General features: G+C 47.1%; 1 protein-coding gene across 5 annotated transcripts in view; it reads right to left on the minus strand.

Moving 5' to 3' along the window:
• Positions 1–8,432: 8,432 nt before the first annotated feature.
• RNF24 (ring finger protein 24) overlaps positions 8,433–21,233 on the minus strand; it is a 60,363-nt gene continuing 47,562 nt past the window's right edge. For all 5 annotated transcript variants that reach the window (XM_087962690.1, XM_087962692.1, XM_087962689.1 and 2 more), the window contains 4 exons: positions 15,283–15,325; positions 14,224–14,265; positions 11,047–11,126; positions 8,433–10,417 (listed from right to left, as the gene is read on the minus strand). In XM_087962690.1, the coding sequence (XP_087818816.1) occupies positions 10,276–10,417; positions 11,047–11,126; positions 14,224–14,265; positions 15,283–15,325 (307 nt within the window). In that variant the 3' untranslated portion in view covers positions 8,433–10,275. The remainder of the gene's footprint in view (positions 10,418–11,046; positions 11,127–14,223; positions 14,266–15,282; positions 15,326–21,233) is intronic.

Consider the following 21,233-nt stretch of genomic DNA (forward strand, 5'->3'; position numbering starts at 1 on the left):
GAGCGGTCCTCGTCCCTCGATTGCGACTACGGAGGTTGGTCCGTAAATATAAGAAGCCAGGGCGAAGGATTGCGACGCGAGAGAGGAGAGGCCGGGCAGGGGTGGGATTCAGAAATCACAGCAACCGGTTTGTGGTCCGGTTTCTGGGTGGGCAGGGCCATGATGGACGTGGCCTTCTGGGGCGGGGGGGGCATTTTTTCACCCTCCCCAGAGTCCGGAGGCTTCCCTCGGGCCTCTGGGAGGGCGAAAACGGCCTCCCCCTGTTCTGACCCAAACCTGGTTCCAAGGAAACAAACACGAAACAAAGGTAACAGCAAATCCTTTTAATGCTTCTTTACGAATTCCTATTCCTTCCCGGTTAAAAGGCTGTTTCAAACTAATTGTCTGTGATAAGAAGGAGCCTTGCCAAGGTGGTGCAAGGCTGCCAAGAACACGAGATAAAGTTACCAAGAAATAGTTCAAAGAGTCTCCAAACACAAACTAAGATACACCGAATGTCCACAAGGCTTGAGTGCAAAAACGTCTTTGCTTCCTGCAAAGAACTCCGGTTTCTCAGCTGGCTTTTATCTCCTCAGGGAGAAGCCATTGCCTTGCAGCCTTACTCCTCAGTCACCCATGCTGCTGCCGCTGCTCCTTCCTTTGAGCAGCCCTGCATGCACGCGCACGGGGCACAGGCTCCTCGGGGGCCTCTTCATCGCTGTTGCCAGCCTCCACCATCTCTCTGAAAGCGATCATTTAGATTGAGAGAAACACGAAGAAATGGTTTTGCCCTTGCTGTCTCCTGCAAGGGGCTTCTATCTTGTCTACCCTGAAATATCAATTTCGTGACAATTGCCTTTTTCTCCGATTCACGGAGACCATTTACATATCACCTACGGAGCAGAGGTGGGACAGATTCGATGTCGGTGTGGATTGGAGCAAATACCACATTCCACCCAGGCACACAACCTGTGAGGCCTCTTCGTAGTTTCCCTGGACAAGTAAATCTTGTTTAAAAGTAGGCTAAAAGTAAGATACAAATATATTGAACTAGCTCTGTACCTGTGCTTCGCTATGAAACCATGTGGTGAGGCTTAGTTTTTGGGGAGGAAAATAAGGAGGAAAAAAAAATCTGCCTCTGCCTACCAGCATCTATAGGTATTCATCTGGATAGCGTCCTGTCAGTGGGTGAGAGACTTGAGGGCTCTTTGGAAACTGAAACAGTATTTGCTGTGTGAGCAAGAAGGAGACAGCAAGGAGCCTGGGCATGGCTTAGCTCATCTGTTCTGTCCTAAAGCTGCTTGGTGCTGCTGTGAAACTAAAACTCCTCTGCTTGTGTTTTGCCTTTGGAAGTGATTTCTTTTCAGGTGGGGAGGAGGAGTAGGTCTCCTTAGCATCAGAGCGTGTTAACAATAATAATAATAATATAGGAAATGCTCTAAAGGCTCTGATGGGCATTTGGAAAAATCCTTTCTTAGTGAGCCCCTAGAAGCCAAGAGGAACCTATGGGCCAAATTTTGAGTTTGTAGGCTTTACGGTTCTGGAGATTTTGTGATGATACTTGAAGGGGGGGGGGGGGGGGGGGGGGGGGGGGGGGGGCCCCCCCGGGGGGGGGGGCGCCGGGGGGGGGGGGGGGGGGGGGGGGGGGGGGGGGGGGGGGGGGGGGGGGGGGGGGGGGCCCCGGGGGGGGGGGGGGGGGGGGGGGGGGGGGGGGGGGGGGGCGAGTATCTTCGCCTCGGTTTTACCCCCGGGTGGGGGCCATATATATAGATTCACAACCCAGTTCCATACAGGTAGGTCCTCGATCACAATTGAGCCCCAAATGTCCTGCCGCTTAAGCGAGATCATGTTTTGTCCCATTTTACGACCTTTCTTGACGCAGACTTTGATGTGAGTCGTTGCAGTCGTTCCAAGTTCATAACCCTGTCGTTCAGCGAATCTGGCTCCCTTTCCCCTCCCGAGTTGGCTGCCCGGCTGAATGTGGATTCCGAATTTTGAATATGTGACCTTGGGGATGTACACCGGCTACAAGTGTGAAAAATGGTCACGAGTCCCTTTTTTAAAGCGATCTTGCAACTTTGAACGGTCACTAAATGAACTGTTGTTGTAAGTGGAGGACGACCTGTACTTGTTGGAGCTCAACTCTTTCCATCCTTGGCCTATAGGGGGCAGGCTGGTCCTTTCCAAACAGCCTCGAATGACGCCGTTCTTGGTGCTTTTTTCAAGTTCAAATATTTTTCAAATATACAAATATTGGTCAAGTTCAAATACTAATAGAAAGATAATTGATATAAGTAGAGGGAGAACCTCCAACTTAGGACCACAAATGAGCCCAGTCATCTCTGTTGCTAAGCGAGAGATGATAAAGTGTTGCTCCATTTTACGACCTTCTTTGGCACCATTAAGTGAATCTCTGCAGTTGACACGGTTGTTGTGAATCTGGCTTCCCCCGTTGACTTTCCTCCTCAGACGGTCGCAAAAGGGGATCATGTGACCCCTGGGACGCACTGCGACCCATCATAAATACGAGTCGGTATCTGAGCATCTCAGTTTTGACCACGTGATCTTGAGGATGCTGCAATGGGCATAAGTGTGAAAAATGGTTGCTCTTTTTCAGTGCCGTTGTAATTTTGAATGGTCACTAATAAACAAACAAAAAAAAAAGAGGTTGTAAGTTGAGGATTTCCTCTATTACAAAATCGGTTGCCCCAAAGGCGGATTTTAAGTCTGGGGAACCGTTCCAGCTTTTTACAGGAGACTCCTTAGAATAGTGGTTGCCAACCGGTTGGCCGGGGACCACTGGTGCTCCGTGAGAAAATTGTGGTGGTCCACAAAGAAATGTCCCCCCCCCCCCAAAGCAATTCATCCAGGCTGTGCGGGAACCCAAGGCTTGCGTCGCTTGCATTGCACGAGGGAGTGAAGGGGGGGGGGGAAGGGCACAGGGGGGGGGTACTTGTCCAAATCCCCCCACACGCCTGGCCTGGCCACCGGGCTGCTTCTTTCCGCCTCTTCTGCTTTTGGCTGCACGCAAGGAAAAGCAGCAAACATCTTTCTTTCTCTTCCCCAAACTCCGCCAGAAATGAGTCCTGGCCTCCTGCTCCAAGAGGCTGCGCCACTGCGACAAGTCTCACAAAGGCTCGTTTCTGGCGGAGTTTGAGGGAGAGAAAGAAAGACTTCTGCTGCTTCTGCTGTTTTCCTTGCAGGAAGCCAAAAGTCTCTCTCTCTCTCTCTCTCTCTCTCCCACCAATGTCAGCAAGCCACCGTCAGTCAAAATTCTCACATCTCACAAAGGCTCATTTCTGGCGGAGTTTGAGGGAGAGAAAGAAAGACTTCTGCTGCTGCTGCTGCTTTCCTTGCAAGAAGCCAAAAGTCTCTCCCTCCCTCTCTCTCTCCCTCTGAGAACGGAGCTGGAGACGGTATCCTGCAATCCCAAATAAAGAACGATCGATCAGTAGGAAAACGGGGTGGGGGATTTTCTGCAGACTTTTGGGGGGATTTTCCCAGGGTCTCTGGTCCGCGGGATGTAAAAATGATGAGTTTGGTGGTTGGTCCCTGAGGTCCAAAAGGTTGGCGACCCCTGGAATAGAGATCTTGCTCGGCCTTGAAGCCAACCGTTTCTTCACTTTGTGAAGAGTACAGAATAGTCCTTGACTTACAACAGTTGCTTTTAGTGACCGCTCAAAGGGACCACGGCACTGGGAAGGGGAAAAAAAAAAGCGATCTGTGACCGTTTTTCCACGATCACAATCGTTGCAGCCTCCCCGTGGCCCCGCGATCAGAATTCAAGACTCTTGGCAACTGGCAAGTACTTACGACGGTTGCATGTCCTCAAGGGCAACCAACTTTGGCGACCTTCAGACAAGCAAAATCCAAGCCAGATTCGCTTAATAACTTGGGCAATTCTTACTGGAGGTTGTTAAGAAGAGACTGGACCATCGCTTGTCTTAGACGGTACTATAGGGCCCTCCTTCCTGAGCAGGGGGCTGGACTAGAAGACCTCCAAGGTCCCTTCCAGCTCTGTTCTACTCTAAAATACTCACTTAGTAACTGCAGTGATTCTCTTTAACAATTGTGGCAAAAAGAGGTAGCCGAATTGGGCAAAACTCACTTAGCAACTGTCTTCCCTAGCAGTGCAAGGTTGGGGCTGGATTGTTGTACATTGAGGACTACCTGATATTCCAGGAACTGCCCTGGGGCTGCCTATGGGAGGAGTGCAAGAAACCCACTTGTACTTGCCCGGTCGACAGCTCTGTGCAAGGTACGTGCAAATAGTGAGCTCGCCAAGTGTTCCTGCAATGGGAGATGCTAAGCATGGCCTCTCTCTTCCCCCCCAGATTTGAAAGAGTTCCAGGTGCTTCCAACGGCCGCCCTAGTTTGCACGTCATCCTGCTTTCTGCAAGTGGTTGCAAATGCACTTGGAACACTTCAGCCAGTCTAGAGTAGTGGTTGTCAAGCGGTGGGCCGTGGCCCACTGGTGGTCTGCGAGAAAATTTTGGTGGTCCGCAGAGAAATGTCAAACCCCCCCCAGAGCAAACCCCCTCAAAGCAATCCAGGCTGCGCGGGAACACAAGGCTGCACCACCCACATGGCCCGCGGAACCCTCCCCGCCTACTCACTCCTTACCTGGCAAACTTGCCTGCTAAGTTGCTGTTTTTCCTCCCCACCCCCACAACCATCAGCTGTTCTGCTGTGCCGGAAGATTTAGACTAGCTAGAAAGCAGGAAATCGTTGGAGAACTTTCCTTAGGACCGAAGCTTCTATTATTCAGTGCAGACTCAGGTAGCCGATGGCAGAAAGATAGAACTCTAAGTGAATCTGTGACTCTGGGAGCAACTCAATCTGCCTGCCTGCTGTGCCTGATTTTGGGGTATAAGTTGCTCTTTCTTTTATAAAAATAAATAAATCAATATTTACACACGTGGTGTGTTGTGAGTTAATTTTGTGAGTTTGCTTGCTAGCAAATTTTATGTGACAGACTCAGGCAGCTGATGGCAGAAAGGTAGATTTCTGAGTGAATCTGTGATTCTGGGAGCAACTCAATCTGCCTGCCTGCTTTGCCTGATTTTGGCTAAAAGTTGCTCTTTATTTTATTAAAAAAATCAATATTTACATAAATTTATGTTTACATACAAGCCATGTCCAGGCAGTCAAATGACTACCAAGCCACACCCACAAATTAGGCCACGCCCACAGAACCGGTTGTTAAGAAATTTGAATCCCACCCCTTCCTGTGTGTTTGTGTATGTGTTGTGTTGGGGAGAAAGGTTAGATCAGCTCTCTCTCTTTTTTCTCTCCCCCTTTTTCTCTCTTTCTCTCCTTTTCTCTCTTTCTCTCTTTTCTCTTCTCTTTCTCTCCCTTTCTCTCTTCTCCCTCTCTTTCTCCCTTTCTCTTTCTCTCTCTCTCTCCCCTTTTTCTCTCTCTCTCTCTCCCTTTTTCTCTTTCTCTCCCTTTTCTTTCCCTCTCCCCCTCTCTCTCTCTCTCTTTCTCTCTCCCCTTTCTCCCTTTCTCTCCCTTTTTCTCTCTTGCTTTCTCTCCCTTTCTCTCTTTCCCTCTCCCCCTCTCTCTCTCTCTCTCTCTCTCATTCACTCTCACTCTCACCAATGTCAGCAAGCCACCATCGGTCAAAATTCATATTACTGGTCCTCATTAGTGGGATTTAAAAGTATGAGTTTGGTGGTCCCTGAGGTCCAAAAGGTTGGTGACCCCGAGGCTACAGGAAAGGAGGACCAGGGTGCGACAGGATAGCAGCCTTCCAATATTTTAGGGGCTGCCCCAGAGAGGAGGAAGTGGGGGGTCAAGCTATTCTCCAAAGCCTTTGAATTCAGGACAAGAAGCAACGGATGGAAACCAACCAAGAAGAGAACCAACTTAGAACTGAGGAGGAATTTTCCTGACAGGGAGGACAATGAACCAGTGGAACAGCTTGCCACTGGAAGTTGTGGGTTTTTAAGCTTTTTAAGAAGAGATCAGGCAGCCCTTTGTCTGAAATGGTATAGGATCTCCTGCTTGAGCAGGGGGCTGGACTAGAAGACCTCCAAGGTCCCTTCCAGCTCTATTCTTCATACAAGGAATGGACCGATAGGGAAAACCCAGCCGGGGAGGGAAATGGAAGAAAACCAGACGTTTCAATTTAGATGCTGCATTTTGCAGGGTTCACACAAGGTGCTTAAGCCGGTTAAAGAATTAAATCTGTTTTCTCTGTTGAGAATATATAGGCAGTCCTCGCACTTACAGCATTAGTTTAGTGACCGAAGTTCACTCAACGGCACTGAAAATAGGGACTTAGGACCACCTCTCATACTTGATGACCGTTGCAAGCATCCCAGGGGTGGGATTCAAAATTTTTTAACCACCGTTCCTGTGGGCGTGGCTTAATTTGTGGGTGTGGTTTGGTGGTCATGTGACCGGCTAGGTGTGGCTTGGTGGTCATATGACTGGGTGGGCGGGGCCAGGTGACTGGAAAACCAAATACAAGAGGCCCCTTAATGGCCAGTTGCTTACACACAGACACGCACACGCACACACCGTTCTAACCCAGCTGGAGCAGGGGGGGTCATGCGATTTACATTCCAGATACTTGTGGCGAATGACTCATAGTTACGACAGTTGCAACATTCTCATTGTGACTTATGACCAGCAAAGTCCATGGGAAGGGGAAAGCCTGATCCACTTAACGACCGTGTTACTCACTTAGCAACTGCGGCGATTCGCTTTACACGAACGTGGCGAGAAAAGTCACAAAACGGCCCCAAACTCACTTTTAACACGGTTTTCTCACTTAGCCACACAAATGTTGGGCTCTATTCCTGGCCGTGAGTCAAGGACTACCTGTATTACTGCTACGCTTGCGTGTAGAATTCCCCTCCTTTCCTCCCCCCTTACAACGACGTTTTACTACACTGGGAAACGTTTTTGTCGGAAGTCTCCATGGAGCAGAACCTCCTCCTCCTCCTCCTCCTTCCCACAACCGGAGGAAGATGATGATCCCCAGCGGATGATCCCAAGCGCCTTTGCTGTACAGATCCTTCAACTCCGTGATGTCCAAAATTTGCTTTTATTTACATTTCAAGTCAAATCACATGCGAATGACCCGCCCCTCCCCCGTTTGGGTGTTGTTTTTTTTTTAAGAAGAGAGGGATTAGCAAAAAAGATGCATTAGAATTTTAAAATAGCAATTAAACATACAAAAATAGAGCTTACAAAATAAAACCCCAGCGACTTTTGTTTTTCTTTGTCCTTTTCTTTAAAAAAAAAAAAAATTCTGCTGCAGAATTTAATATATATATATATGTATTTAGTGTACAAATGCGTCTATGAATCCGGGTTGGATTCCCTAAGGTTCATAAACTCTCAAAAGAGTCACACAATTTTACAAAATGAGGGGTTTTTTTTGGGGGGGGGGGAAACAGAAGGGGGGAGTATAACTGGACTTGGATCTTCTAAGATAGTTAAGGAAAATTGTGTGCGCTAAGCCCGTGATGGCGAACCTATGGCACGGAGCCATTTGGGTGGGCATGCGAGCCCCAGCCAAACTTACCTGCACTGCGCATGTGCGCGCCTACGAGCTGATTTTCGGACCATTTGAGGCCTTTTTCGGCCTCCCAGAGGTTCAAGGGAAGCCTCTGCAGCCCCGGGAGGCCGAAAAAACGGGTCCGTTTCATCACTTCCAGTTATTTGAGGCTGAAAAAGGCGTCAAACGGGCCGAAAATCAGCTCGTAGGCGCGCACATGCCCGGTGCAAGTAAGGGGGCAGGGGTGGTGGTGGTGGTGCGTGTGCATGCGCAGGACGCATTGCATTATGGGTGCCGGCAGGCAACGCACTTTTCGGCACACCAAAAAGGTTCGCCGTCACCGGCCTAGGCTGTTCTCGCCACCCTCCATGAAACGTGTGCCAGAAATCAGGAAATTATCTTTATTATCAGAAGGGACGATCTACACCAGGGTGTCCAACTTTGGCACAGCTGGCTGGGGAATTCTGGGTGCTGAAGCCCACCGGTCTTAAAAAGTGGCCAAGATTGGACAGCTGTGGCCTATTCCAAAATTAGGAAAACTTACACTGAGGGTTGTTAACACTGGGCGAGGAATCCCTCCTTGCATCCTCTAAACCAGAGGTCTCCAACTTTGGCAACTTTAAGACTTGTGGACTTCAACTCCCAGAATTCTCCAGCCAGCTATGCTGGCTGGAGAATTCTGGGAGTTGAAGTCCACAAGTCTTAAAGTTGCCAAGGTTGGAGACCTCTGCTCTAAACAATTCGAAACCATTAAATAATAACGCCGCAAGGGAATCAAACTTAAAAGAGGTTGCTTCCCGCCTCGCTTGTATGAAATGCACCTGACGATTTCTCAGGGACAACGAGGTCTAGAACCTTGCTCATTCTAACCCAAGCAGGTATTTTCAAGAAGTCCTCAATTCTTGCCCTTGATCTAATGGATTCTAATGATTAAAAAAAATAAAAAAACTTCTTCTAATGAAGAAAAAAAAAAGTGCATCAATCGGATGGAAGTCCAGATTTTGGGTGAGCGGAGAATAAAAGGATTTGGAAAAAGAAGCGTTTTTGTTTCGGTGGCTTGCCGTTCTCAGCTGCCCTCCAGATGGTTTGGGGGCTGCCGTTCCCAGAATTCTCAGTTTGGAATGGCTGGGAATTTTGGGAGCTGTAGTCCCACACGCACCGGTAGAGCCACCAGTTTGGGGGGTGGGATATAAGTGCAACCGGGGAGTGGTGCAGCTCTTGCCTCACCATCAGGAAGCTGTGAGAGTTTGATCCTGGGTAGAGGCAGATATTTCTCTCTCTGGGCACAATGAGAATATCTCTTCTGAATATAACTCCGCCCTGGGGATAGGAAAGGCATCTGGCCAGTAAACACTCAGCTCCATTCAGTTTCCCAGACTCCACCCCGCAAGGGATTATGGAGTCGTTAAAAGAAGATGATGATGATGATAAGGGCAATGGGTAGAAGCCATCCTAGCTGCTTCCCCATAATAATTGAAATAAAACATTTGACAAGTTCTGGCTGATTTCACACAAGAGGGGGCGTGACTCTTGGCAATATCACGAGATTTCAGGCAAGGGGTGGGGGTGTTTTCAGAATTCCTCGCCTTTCCCTCATTTTATTTATTTTCCGTCTTGGTCAACCAGCACGCGCGACCTAAGCCTGGGTTGTAAATATATATATATATATATATATTTACAACCGTTGCTCTCTACTCGGAGGAACTGCGCCACCCAAATCTGCTCGTAACTCTCGCAAAACCCGTTTTTTAAACACTCCATCCGGGGCCCGAAAATGCACCTCACTTTTACATTGGGGGGGAAAAAGAAAAAGAAAACCAAATCCACGCAAATTCCGCAGGCGTCTTTTCTGTGCCGGCAAACCATCCGGGAAAGGATTCACATTAGGGGAATGGGAAGCGGAGGTCGCGCGGCCTGTCCCATTGTCCCTACAAAAGTCCCAAGGAATTTATCCAGGCTGAAAAAGGGACCTCATCGGCGCCTCCTTGGTGTCTCCTAAAGTAGCCGACGTCGGCGAGAACCTTCTTCCCGCCTTCCCTTTTCACCGGGCTATTCCCCGAGGCTTCGGGTAGATTGGCCACGCCCGCCCCCCTTCTCTCAAAGTCACAATTCCAGGAGAACCCCGTCCTCGTTTTTTGAACGGAGCGGTGTTTCCTCTGGAGGGAATTCCCTTTCCCGATCCAGACGTCGCAGGAAATCGCACTGAAGTTGTTCGAAATCTTATCGTCCTCCTGGCTCTTCCTCCAACAAGGATTCTCTTGCTGGATTTCGGCTCCGGGACCCCTTGAAGTCGTTTGCGAAAAGATGCTGGAATCCAAACGCAAATTTTCTCACGTTGCGGCTTTTCTCTCTCTCACTGGAGATGGACTCTCGCTTGCTCCCCATGGCGTCTTCCTTTCTCTCTCTCTTCCTTTCTCTCTCTTTTTCTCTTTCTTGCTGGCCGCCTGAATTTGAATCCAAGACTCTTGGTAAAGTGCACGTAGAAAAAGAAAAAAATAATAAAATAAAATCGAAGAGACAAAACAAAACCGGAGACTCGCCAGCGTTCCTGCGTCCTTGCAGCTCCCATCCGGTCGGGTTTATTTCCCTTCCACCCTAGTTGGAGGGAAATCGGTTCCCCCTTCGGTGAGTCCCGGTCGGATTTTTTTGTTTGTTTTGTTTTTCATGAGATAAAGGGTGCCCGAGAAAACGCTTGGAGGCCGTGAGCAGCGGGCCCAGCCATTGGCGAGGAGTCTCTGCGGGAATTGGAGTCTGTGAGGGAGGACGAAGGGGCAGCCGTCGGGTAGCTATACAATGTTGGCTGTGCCAGGCAGGGGTTCCTGGGGCGGTCCGGGGTGATCCGGCTTGCTGTGGAGCTGGGCCAACTGCAGGACGGCCATGTTGCAGAGAGGACAAACTTTTCGGACCTCCAACCACTTAATAAGGCATCTGTCAGGAGAAAGAAAGAAAGAAAAATAAGCTTCAGAGATAGTCCTCAGCTTACGACCCCAATTGAGCCTAGCATTTTTTGTTGCTAAGGAGGAGTGGTACGGTGGCCTAGAGCTCTCCCCTCGCCATCAGGAGGCTGTGAGTTCGAGCCTAGACGGAGGCAGATATTTTTTCTCTCTCTGGGCACAATGAGAATAGATCTGCGGCCAACTCCGCACCAGCAACGGGAAGGGCATCCAGCCAGTAAACACTCAGCTCCATTCAGCTGCCTCAACTCCACCCCGGAAGGGATTACGAGGTCATTAAACGACACCAAAAAATTCTGTTGCTAAGCAAGGTAAGTTGTTAAATGAGTTTGGCCCCACCTGGTGACTTTTTCCCCCACAGCCGTTAAGCGAATCACTGCTGCTGTTAAGTGAATCATATGGTAGTTAAACAAATCCAGCAAACTTGTCATAAAACACATGCCGGTTACCAAGTGCCCGAATTTTGCTCCTGTGATGGCGGGGGATGCAGCCAATACCTTCCCCGCGGTCACATGCTGGCCGGGGAATTCTGGGAGTTTTAAGTCCACGAGCCTGAACTGTTTCCAAACGGGGAGCGCCGTGTCCTAGCCGATCGGGACTTACTTCCTGTGGAACGCGTGTTTGCACGGACAAATTCCCAGTTCATCTTTGGGTCTGAATTCTTCTAAACAAACCGCACAGATCTGAAAAAGAAGCAGAAGAAAAGTTTTTTGTTTTAAAAAAGGCATCGTTTTATCAGCTAGGCAGTTAGATCCAGAATATCCTGCATGTGCAGAAATAGATGTGGGTGTTCTCACCCAGCTCCCCAAACACGACAAACCCTCTGAAGTGAACTCAAAAGATTCCTTTATTGCCCTGGCAAAAGGTTCGTCTCCCACCTCAGGCTCACAAGTCTGTCCGGCAGGGAGATGAATAGTTGCCTGCCACCCCTGTTCATCTCCGCCCCCCACTGCCTTTGATCCCCAGAGCTCGGGTGGGGCCTCACTAGCAGCAGTGGCTCTTCCACCCCAAGGACCGGCCCATAGATTTCCACGGCTCTCCTCTCCTCTGCCTTCTGTGCATCTATGCGTCAGGCACCGGACCCGGCTGTTCCTCCTCTTCCTCATCAGCCACCTCCAGACCTGGGGGCTGTGGACTCTCCATCTGAGGGCTGACAGATGGCCCAGGCTCCATATATATATATATATATCCATCCTTCCTTCCTTCCTTCCTTCCTTCCTTCCTTCCTTCCTTCCTTCCTTCCTTCCTTCCTTCCTTCCCCTTGCTCTTCTTTTCTCTGAGCTTCCTTCTCTTCCCTTTCTCGTTCCTCCCTTCCTCTTAATTCCTTCCCCTTGCTCTTTTCTCTGACCTTCGCTTCTTCTGACACTTCTTCCTCTTCCTTCCCCTTCCTCTTCCTTTTCTTCCTTTCTTCCTTCCTTCCTTCCTTCCTTCCTTCCTTCCTTCCTTCCTTCCTTCCCCTTCCTCCCTCTCCTTCCCTCCTTCCTTCTTATAATATATTCCATATCTTCCTTCCTATTCTCCTCTCTCTCTCCTTCCTCCTTCCTTCCTTCCTTCCTTCCTTCCTTCCTTCCTCCCTCCCTCCCTCCCTCCCTCCCTCCCTTCCCCTCCCTCCCTGTTTAGTTTTTTTAAACCAATCTTGTCTTTTTTTCTGATTTTACAGAGTCTGCAAGGGAATGTCAAAAGCACAGAAATGGGACAAGGAGGGATTGGGGGATGTTAATAAAACAGCCAAAAGGAATTTTCTGGAAAATCAATAAATAATTCCAACGGTTGTCTCGGAGGGAAATGCTCCCTGCGTCTATAAAAAGGCAAAATCTCTTTTTTCTTTTCCTGCACAATGAAAACACCTACCGTGCATAACATGACTTTGATCGAAAAGCTGGACAAAACCCATTAAAATTACCTTTTAGTCAGTAGGGAAAACACAACAGGGTTTCTCCCAACTTCTGAGGAAGAATGAGTCATTGTTTTTGGTTTTGGTTTTTAAACTTGCTGGGAATTTTCTCTGATTCTTATTCCTACTTTTGAAAGGGTTTCTGGGTATTGCTACGGATTTGGGAGTAAAAATGGAAAACCAGCCTGTAGTTGAACTCAACAACATAAAACACTCCTGGAGGTTGTTTTGGCCAGAACCTGGTCTAGTCATTGTTATCTTGGGACAATGTTTTTTCTTTTTTCCACCTTCCCAATCTTAGTTCCAACTCTGCATTTCCCTGATGGGTTTCCTGCCTGAGAACGCCCCAGATCAAACCCTGCCTGCCCTTTCCCAGGTGAGCCAAGGTCAGCTGGGTGGCGACATCACCCCATGCGCTAGGATTAAAGTCTCTCCTTCCATGGAGACCCATTAGGAGGGAGTTCGCTGGATGCGTCCAGCTGGTTCTGGGGGAGTAATTCTGCTTTGTTTTGCTCTGGGGAATGAGATGGTTGGTTTCTACATTTGATAAGACAGGTAGACAGACACGATCAGCAGACAGGTAGATTAGAGAGACGAAGAGGTGAGAGAAAGAGTAGATGATAGATAGATAGATAGATGGATGATAGATAGATAGATAGATAGATAGATAGATAGATAGATAGATAGATAGATAGATAGATGATAGGTAGATAGATAGATAGATAAATGGATAATAGATGGATGATAAAAATAGATATAGATGATATAGATGGATGGATGACAGATAGATGATAGATAGAAGATAGATAAATAGTAGATAGATAGTAGATAGATAAATTGATAAATTGTAGATTGATAGATAGAAGAGATAAATAGTAGGTGGATGATAGTAGATAAATAGTAGATAAATGGATAAATAGCAAAGATAGATGATAGATGATAAATGGATGATAAAAAGTAGATACAGATAGATGATAATAGATAGAAGATAGATAAGTAGATAGATAGGTGGATGATAGATAGTAGATAAATAGTAGATAAATAGATGATAGATGATAAATAATAGTTAAATGGATGGATAAGTACATATAGATGATAAATAGTAGGTAGATGGATGGATGGATGGATGGATGGATGGATGGATAGATAGATAGATAGATAGATAGATAGATAGATAGATAATAGATAGATAGATAGATAGATAGATAGATAGATAGATAGATAGATAGATAGATAGATAGATAGATAGATAGATAGATAGATAGATAGATAGATAGATAGATAGATAGATAGATAGATAGATAGATAGATAGATATAGTAGATATAGATGATAGACAGACAGACATGAACTCCAAAAGCAGTCTGCTACCCAGGCTAAATTACAATGAAGATCTAGACGTGACAATGGAGGTGGAGCTTGACTTATAACAAAATAGAACATAGAATAACAGGGTTGGAAGGGACCTTGGAGGTCTTCTAGACCAACCTCAGGCTCAGCCTGGAAACCTTATACCATTTCAGATAAATGGCTGTCCAATTTCTTCTTAAAAACCTCCAGTGATGGAGCACCCAGAATTTATGGAGGCAAACTGTTCCACTAGTTAATTGCGGAGATAAATTCCTCCTTAGTCCCAGGTTGCTTCTCTCCTTGATTAGTTTCCATCCGTTGCTTCTTGTCCTGCCTTCAGGAGCTTTAGAGGATAGCTTGACTCCCTCTTCTTTTGGGGCAGCCCCTGAGAGATTGAAAGACATACTATCGTGTTCACCCCTAGGCCTTCTTGTTAGACATATCTATTTCCCTCAATCGCTCATTGTATGTATGGTTTAGCCTGAGATGCTGAGAACTTAATCAATGGCAGTTTAAGCAACTGAGAGACCAGCTTACCTCGTGCAAATTGAGTTCTTTGACTTTTTCCTTTAGGATCACCTGAAAATAAAGAATAATACGTTGGTAGAAGAATGCTATCAATGCAAAGCAAGCAAAAAACCAAAATACAAGCAAAAGCATTTTCTGAAGTCTTTAGAATGAATGAATAAATGAATGAATGAATGAATGAACTTTCCTCAACCAGGAAGTCTACCTTATACATCAACTCCCAGAATTCTCAGCAACGGTCATCATGTTGGGCTCGGGAATTCTGGGAAGTTGAAATCCAGAGGTGACTAATGGAAGGAAGTTTGTAAGATGTTTGTAAGCTTCCTCACTGAGGACTCCTTGGTGGTTCTGCTTATAGGACAAATGCAGAGTCATCCAATGGCTCACTTTAAAATGGCCCAGTCCTTGCTGGAAAGAGACGAATTCCTAGAAGCCTAGGGCTGAAAGGGACCCTTGGAGGCCTTCTAGTCCAACCTTGTGCCCAAAGGAGGAGTTTTTATACCGTCTCAAGACAATCTGGGAGTTGGACTCCCAGATTGGTTTTCGCCGTGTTAACAGCCATTGCTGCTTCTCCTGTTTCAGGGGCTTTGGATGATAGCTTGACTCCCTCTTCTTTGGGGCAGCCCCTGAGAGATTGGAAGTCTGCTATCCTGCCTCCCCTGGTCCTTCTCTTCGTCAAACTAGACATACGTAGCTCACTCAACCCTTCTTTATAGGTTTTAGCCTCCAGTTCCCCTAATCATCTTCGTTGCTCTTCTCTGCTCTCTTTTTAGAGTCTCAACAACATTTTTTTTTTTTAATATTGTGGCATCCAGAACTCGATGCGATATTCCAAGTGTGGTCTTATTAAGGCAATAGAACAGGGGTCCCCCAAACTTGGCCACTTTTAAGACGTGGGGACTTCAACTCCCAGAATCCTCTGCTGGCTGGAGAATTCTGGGAGTTGAAATCCACACGTGTTAAAAGTGGCCAAGTTTTGGGACCCCCCTGCATTAGAGCATAACTGATGCAAATAATGAGAATTTACTCTCCATTTGCCTGGATAAGGGAAAGTTAAACCGGGCTCACCTGTTTGTAGGCGTAAAGTTCTTTGTGAGCTTGATGTCTTAATCTGGAAAGCAAAAAGAAATATACATACATATATATGTAAAAGGAGACACACACACACAGAGAGAGACAAGCCAACACACACAAAATACAGGTATTCGCCCTCCGTTCTCCCCCTCCCTGGTCTCTGCAAACCCTCCTCCCTTCTGGCACTGATGACGTTACCTAGTTGGGTCAGGAAACGCCTGCAAGAGAACAGCCCAAGTCAGAGAGCACCAATGTCCCCACTACCCGTTCTTGTCCTCCTCTTCTTCCTCTCTGCAAACCCTAACCCCACCCCCTTCTAGAGCCGATGACGTTACCTAGTTGGGTCATGAAACGTTTGCAAGGAAACAACTTCAGCTCAGAGAGCACCAAGGACCCCACAGTCATTATTTTCCTCCTTCTCCTCCTCCTGCTTTCCCCCTCCTCCTCTCCTCTCCTCTCCTCTCTCCTTCTCCTCCCCTTCCTCTCCACAAACATCACTCCCTTGTGGAGCTGATGATGTTACTTAGTTGGATCATGAGACGTCTGCAAAAAACAACTTCAGCTCAGAGAGCACCAAGGACCCCATGGTCCTCCTCCTCCTCCTCTTTCCCCTCCTCTCTCCTTCCCCTCCTCCTCCTCCCTTCCTCTCCACAAACATCACTCCCTTGTGGAGCTGATGATGTTACTTAGTTGGGTCATGAGACGTCTGCAAGGAAACAACTTCAGCTCAGAGAGCACCAAGGACCCCATGGTCCTCCTCCTCCTCCTCTCTCCTCTCCTCTCTCCTTCTCCTCCCCTTCCTCTCCACAAACATCACTCCCTTGTGGAGCTGATGATGTTACTTAGTTGGGTCATGAGACGTCTGCAAGGAAACAACCTCCTAACTTTCTTATGTCAGGTGACAGGGCGGCCAAGTGAAATACCAAACATTCCTGGCGCTCAAAATGTACGCGTTCTTCCCGAGAGAGAAAAATATAATGCCGTCAAAGAGCTGGTGAGGAATTGAGAAGGGTGCCTTCAAAAGACAGGGCGCCATTTTTTGCACACAGACCTATCCACGAAGCTCGGGTGTTCGGTGTAAATGGAAGTTATAGCTCTGGTTTCCTCCCCCCGCCTTCCGTGAATTAAAAATGCAGACGCGTGCGCACGCCACCCCAAAACCAACTCCCTGGGACAAAGGGCCACGCCTGGCACATCAAAACCTTCTCTACACCTGGTGCGACGTCGTCTTGACATGATCTTGGAGAACAATAAAGGAAGATTCCCACTAAGTAATCCGGTGAGTCACCCGGCTTTGAAAACACAAAGGAGGAGGATAAAAGGAAAAAGCGTCAGCGTGACTGAAAGATGCAAAACGGAGCCGAGGGAATAACAAGCATAATGGGCTTCGGAGTACCACAGACGTACGAAGTGGTTGGAGATCGTAGGTTGAGATAGGAGGGAAAGAGCACTGTCTGCTCTAAATGACATTTTGTAAAGAAAGCCTCTGTGCCGGTTTTGTTTCAGACCCTAACGCAGAATTCAGTGGTGTCTTTTTTTATTTTAAAGCAGAACATGCTGTTTTGGGCACGGATCTTGTGAGGAAAGAACCCCAACTCTTATATGAATAGACAAAGAGGCTCATGCAAAGAGGGACCAGGTTGCAAGTTATGGGGGCACAAGGCCACTTGCCACAGAACAGGCCAAGCTGAGCATCTCGGTTGGACCTGAGAGGATTAATTCAGAGTTTCCTTTTGAAAGATTCCCGCTGACCACCTGCTCCTCGATCTTGTGAGCTGCAACACGGAGGGTCGAGCCTGAAACTTGGGGATTGGGCCCTTCCAAATTCTAGGTTTGAACCCCATGAACAAAACCCAACCTCCTTCCTTCTCTTTTTCCATCTCATCGCCATCACTTCCTCATTTTTTATCTCCTTCATTTCCGTCTCCTTCTGCATCACCTTCAGCTGCTCCTCCACCTCGTCTCCATCCTTGTCTCCTGCATTTCCATCTCATCTCCGTTTCCTTCTCCATCACCATCTCATCTTGTCCTTCTCATCTCCATCTCTATCTTCATCTCTATCAGCTTCTCCATTTCATCTCCTTCTCCATCTCATCTTCATCATCTCCATCTCCTTCATCTCCATCACCCACATCTTCTCCTTCTCCATCTGTATCTCCATCTCCTTCATCTTCATTTCCTTCTCCATCACCATCTCATCTTGTCCTTCTCATCTTCATCTCTATCAGCTTCTCCATTTCATCTCCTTCTCCATCTGTATCTCCATCTCCTTCATCTTCATTTCCTTCTCCATCTCATCTCCATCACCATCTCATCTTCTCCTTCTCCTTCTCCATCTCCATCTCCTTCTCCATCACATTTCATCTCCATCATCTCCTTCTCCTTCATCTCCATTTCATCTTCATCACCATCTCCATCTCATCTTCTCCTTCTCCATCTCATCTCCGCCTCTATCTCCATCTCTATCAGCTTCTGCATCTCATCTCCTTCATCTCCACCTTGTTCACCATCTCCTTCATCTCTGTCTCATCTTCTCCATCTTCTTCTCTATCTCTATCTCCGTCTGATCTCCATCTCATCTCCTTCTTCCACCTCCTTTTCAATCTCCATTTTCTTCTCCATCTCTTTTCCTCCATCTCACCTCCATCACCTTCTCTTTTTCTCCCCTCTTCTGCTTCAACACTGCTCCCATCAACTTCAAGAAGTTTCCAAAACCCTACGGTAGCGAAGACTAAAACATCCAACCCGCCCCCCAAGACCAACAACCATCATCTCACCTACACATCCTACAACCTTCAGTGAGAACAATCCACCCATGGAACAGAAGTTGCCCTCAGAAGTTGTGGGAGCTTCATCACTTGAGACTTTCAAGAAGAGATTGGACCCCCATCTGTCAGAAATGGTGTAGGGTCTCCCGCTTGGGCGGGGGGTTGGACTAGATGACCTACAAGAGTCATCCAACTCTGATTATCTGTTATCCGAGAACAGTTTCATGCTTCGCTTCCTCCTTGCATGCTTTCCAAAGTTCTAACGGAGAAAGCCCATCCTTATCTCCAAACTGGCCCCAAAGAGAGGAGTCCAGGGGCCTGTGGAGCTGACATCCATTTGGGGAAGGATTCAAGTTTTCTCTCTTGGGTTTCCCAGAACGAGCAGGGCCCACGATGTCAGTCACCCAAGTCCCAAGCCATTAGCCTCCCGCACACCCTCTGGGTTAGGATGCCATGAAATTTTGCGTTATTTTTCTGTTCTACCTGCTAAGCCAGAGGTCTCCAAACTTGGCCGCTTGAAGACTTGTGGGCTTCCGGGAGTTGAAATCCACAAGTCTTCAAAGTGGCCAAGTTTGGGGACCCCTGTGCTAAGTGAACACACATTTCCTTTGTGCTTCCTCATCGGTTCCACCGGGGAGGAGCTGGCTTTGGCTTAACCTTGGTTCCCTGTTGTGCAACTGTACACTCAGCGAGCACAATTTACTGAACTGACTCTGAAGCAAGGAAGGAAGGCTACTGATCTATGCTGCAAACACTTGCTTCATCCCCTCGGCTTCAAAACACCAGAACGTGGGACTTGGCAAACCAGAGGCAAAGGTAGAAGTGATGTGAACATTTTTCCAGAGGAAGAGTTTGACCCCTGCTAAAATCCTGCCCCCACTCCCCCCAAATCACCCATTTGCACTTCCTCATGAGACAAAGCTTGGATTAATCCAAAACTAACAGGGCAATTTTTCCCCAAAGTGATGATCCAGGTGCTCCCGAGCAGGTGGGATTGGATTTGGATTAAACCTAAGAGTAATTTGCAATTTTGAAATTAGACCCAAGACTAACTTTGCAATTCGACCTAGGTTCTAGGATGAAACCGAAGAATAACTTGGCAATTTTGCAATAAAGCTCAAGATTAATTTTACAATTTTGCAACTGGAGCTAAAACTAACCTTGCAATTAACAAAATAATAGAGTTGGAAGAGACCTTGTAGGTCATCTAGTCCAACCCCCTGCCCAAGCAGGAGACCCTACACCATTTCTGACAGATTGCAGTCCAGTCTCTTCTTGAAAGTCTCAAGTGATGGCGCTCCCAACAATTTCTGAAGGAAACTTCTGTTTAATTTGGTTCATTGTTCTGTAAGAACATTCCTCCTTATTGGTTGAATCTCTCCTTGGTCAGTTTCCATCCATTATTCCTTGTCTGACCTTCAGGTGCCTTGGAGAATAGCTTGACCCCCTTCCTCCTCCCTGTGGCAGCCCCTCAAATATTGGAAGGCTGCTTTCCTGTCTCTCCTGGTCCTTCTCTTCACTAGACCAGCCAAGCCCAGTTCCTGTAACTGTTCTTTGTATGTTTTAGCCTCCAGTCCCCTAATCATCCTGGTTGCTCTTCTCTGCACTTTTTCTACAGTCGCAACATCTTTTGTTATAGTGTGGGGACCAAATTAGACCCAGGTTTTAGATTAGACCCAAGACTAACTTTGCAATTTCGCATTTAGACCCAAGACTAACTTTGCAATTAAACCCAGGTTTTGGGTTAAATCCAAGACCCACTGCCAGTTTTCAAGATTAACTTTGCAAACAGACCCAAGATCTAGGATTAAACCGAAGGATAACTTGGCCATTTTGCAATGAAACTCAAGATTAACTTTACAATTTTGCAATTAAGACCTAAAACTATCCTTGCAATGAGACCCAGAATTAAACCCAAGACTAACTACGCAATTTTGCAATGAGACCCCAGACTAACTTCGCAATGAAACCCAGGTTTTGGGTTAGATCAAAGACCAACGGCCATTTTTCTCCAAGTGGCCAAAGGTCCTGAACAAGTTGGAGACAAGCTATGAGGACTTGCCAACTCAAGAATTTTGAACAAGTGCTCACTCATCCTCAAGAATGTGAAGGCGGAAGACAAGTAGCTGAGCCAAACATTCGAACATTCCTGAACTCAAGTAAGCCTCCTTAACAAATTTGTTTAAACGTTGGAAGAGGGCCGGCTCATGACTTAAGCTTAAATCAGCATTTGCCGTTTTTTAAACAGGAAGTAATGACAACTAGTCCTCGACTTACAACAGTTCATTTAGTGAGCATTCAAAGTTACAACAGCAGTGGGGGACAAAAGTGACTTCTTGATGGGTTTTTTTTTCACACAACGGTGGCATCAAAATTTGGATGCTTAACGACTGTCTCATATTTATGAGGGTTGCAGTGTTCTGGGTGAGGATTCCAGCGAATCATGATTCTGGAGCCAAATTTCAAAAACTTCCAAGGATTCATTAGAGGCGACATCCTGGCCCTGCCCCGGATGAAGCCAACTCTGGCCTACGTCATTTATAGTCCCGTTTCCCCCCTCCCTCCCCCCTGGGTATGTCATCAATCAGATTCTCCAATTGAGCACGTTCACGGGCTGGGTGTTATCAATCACGTTCTCCAATTAAATATATTTGCGGGCAAAATCTCTGGTAGTTTAGTTACAATCTTTTAAAGCTAAAGAGTTGGAATGTACTTTTGGGCAAAATCTCTGGTATTTTAGTTACAATCTTTTAAAGAGAAAGAGTTGGAATGTACTTTTGCTTTGCTGCACTCCTCTTCCAAATCTCCTTCCTTCCCCCCTTTTTTCTTTATGGCAACTACTAAAACAGGCATAGGAATGTTTGATGAGGTGACACTGGGATGGTGTGGTCTCCTTTTGCGACGTAGGTGACTTATGACCATTTTTCACTCTTACAACTGTTGCAGCCTTCCCAGGGTCACGTGATTGGCTCATATTTATGATGGTTGTTAGTGTCCCCGGGGTCACGCAGTCCCCTTTGGCGACCCTTCTGATGAGGAAAATCAATTGGGAAAGCTGGATTCACTTAACAACCGAGTGCCTCATTTAACAACTGCAGGGATTCACTTGACAAATGTGGCAAAGAAAGTCGTAATTGGGAGCAAAACTCATTTAAGAATTTTTTTTCCACTCGGCAG

Source organism: Notechis scutatus, chromosome 4 (assembly GCF_049901735.1).
Source record: "Notechis scutatus isolate UNSWTSFEM ecotype Mainland chromosome 4, rNotScu1.2, whole genome shotgun sequence".
In the NCBI taxonomy this organism is placed as follows: domain Eukaryota; kingdom Metazoa; phylum Chordata; class Lepidosauria; order Squamata; family Elapidae; genus Notechis; species Notechis scutatus.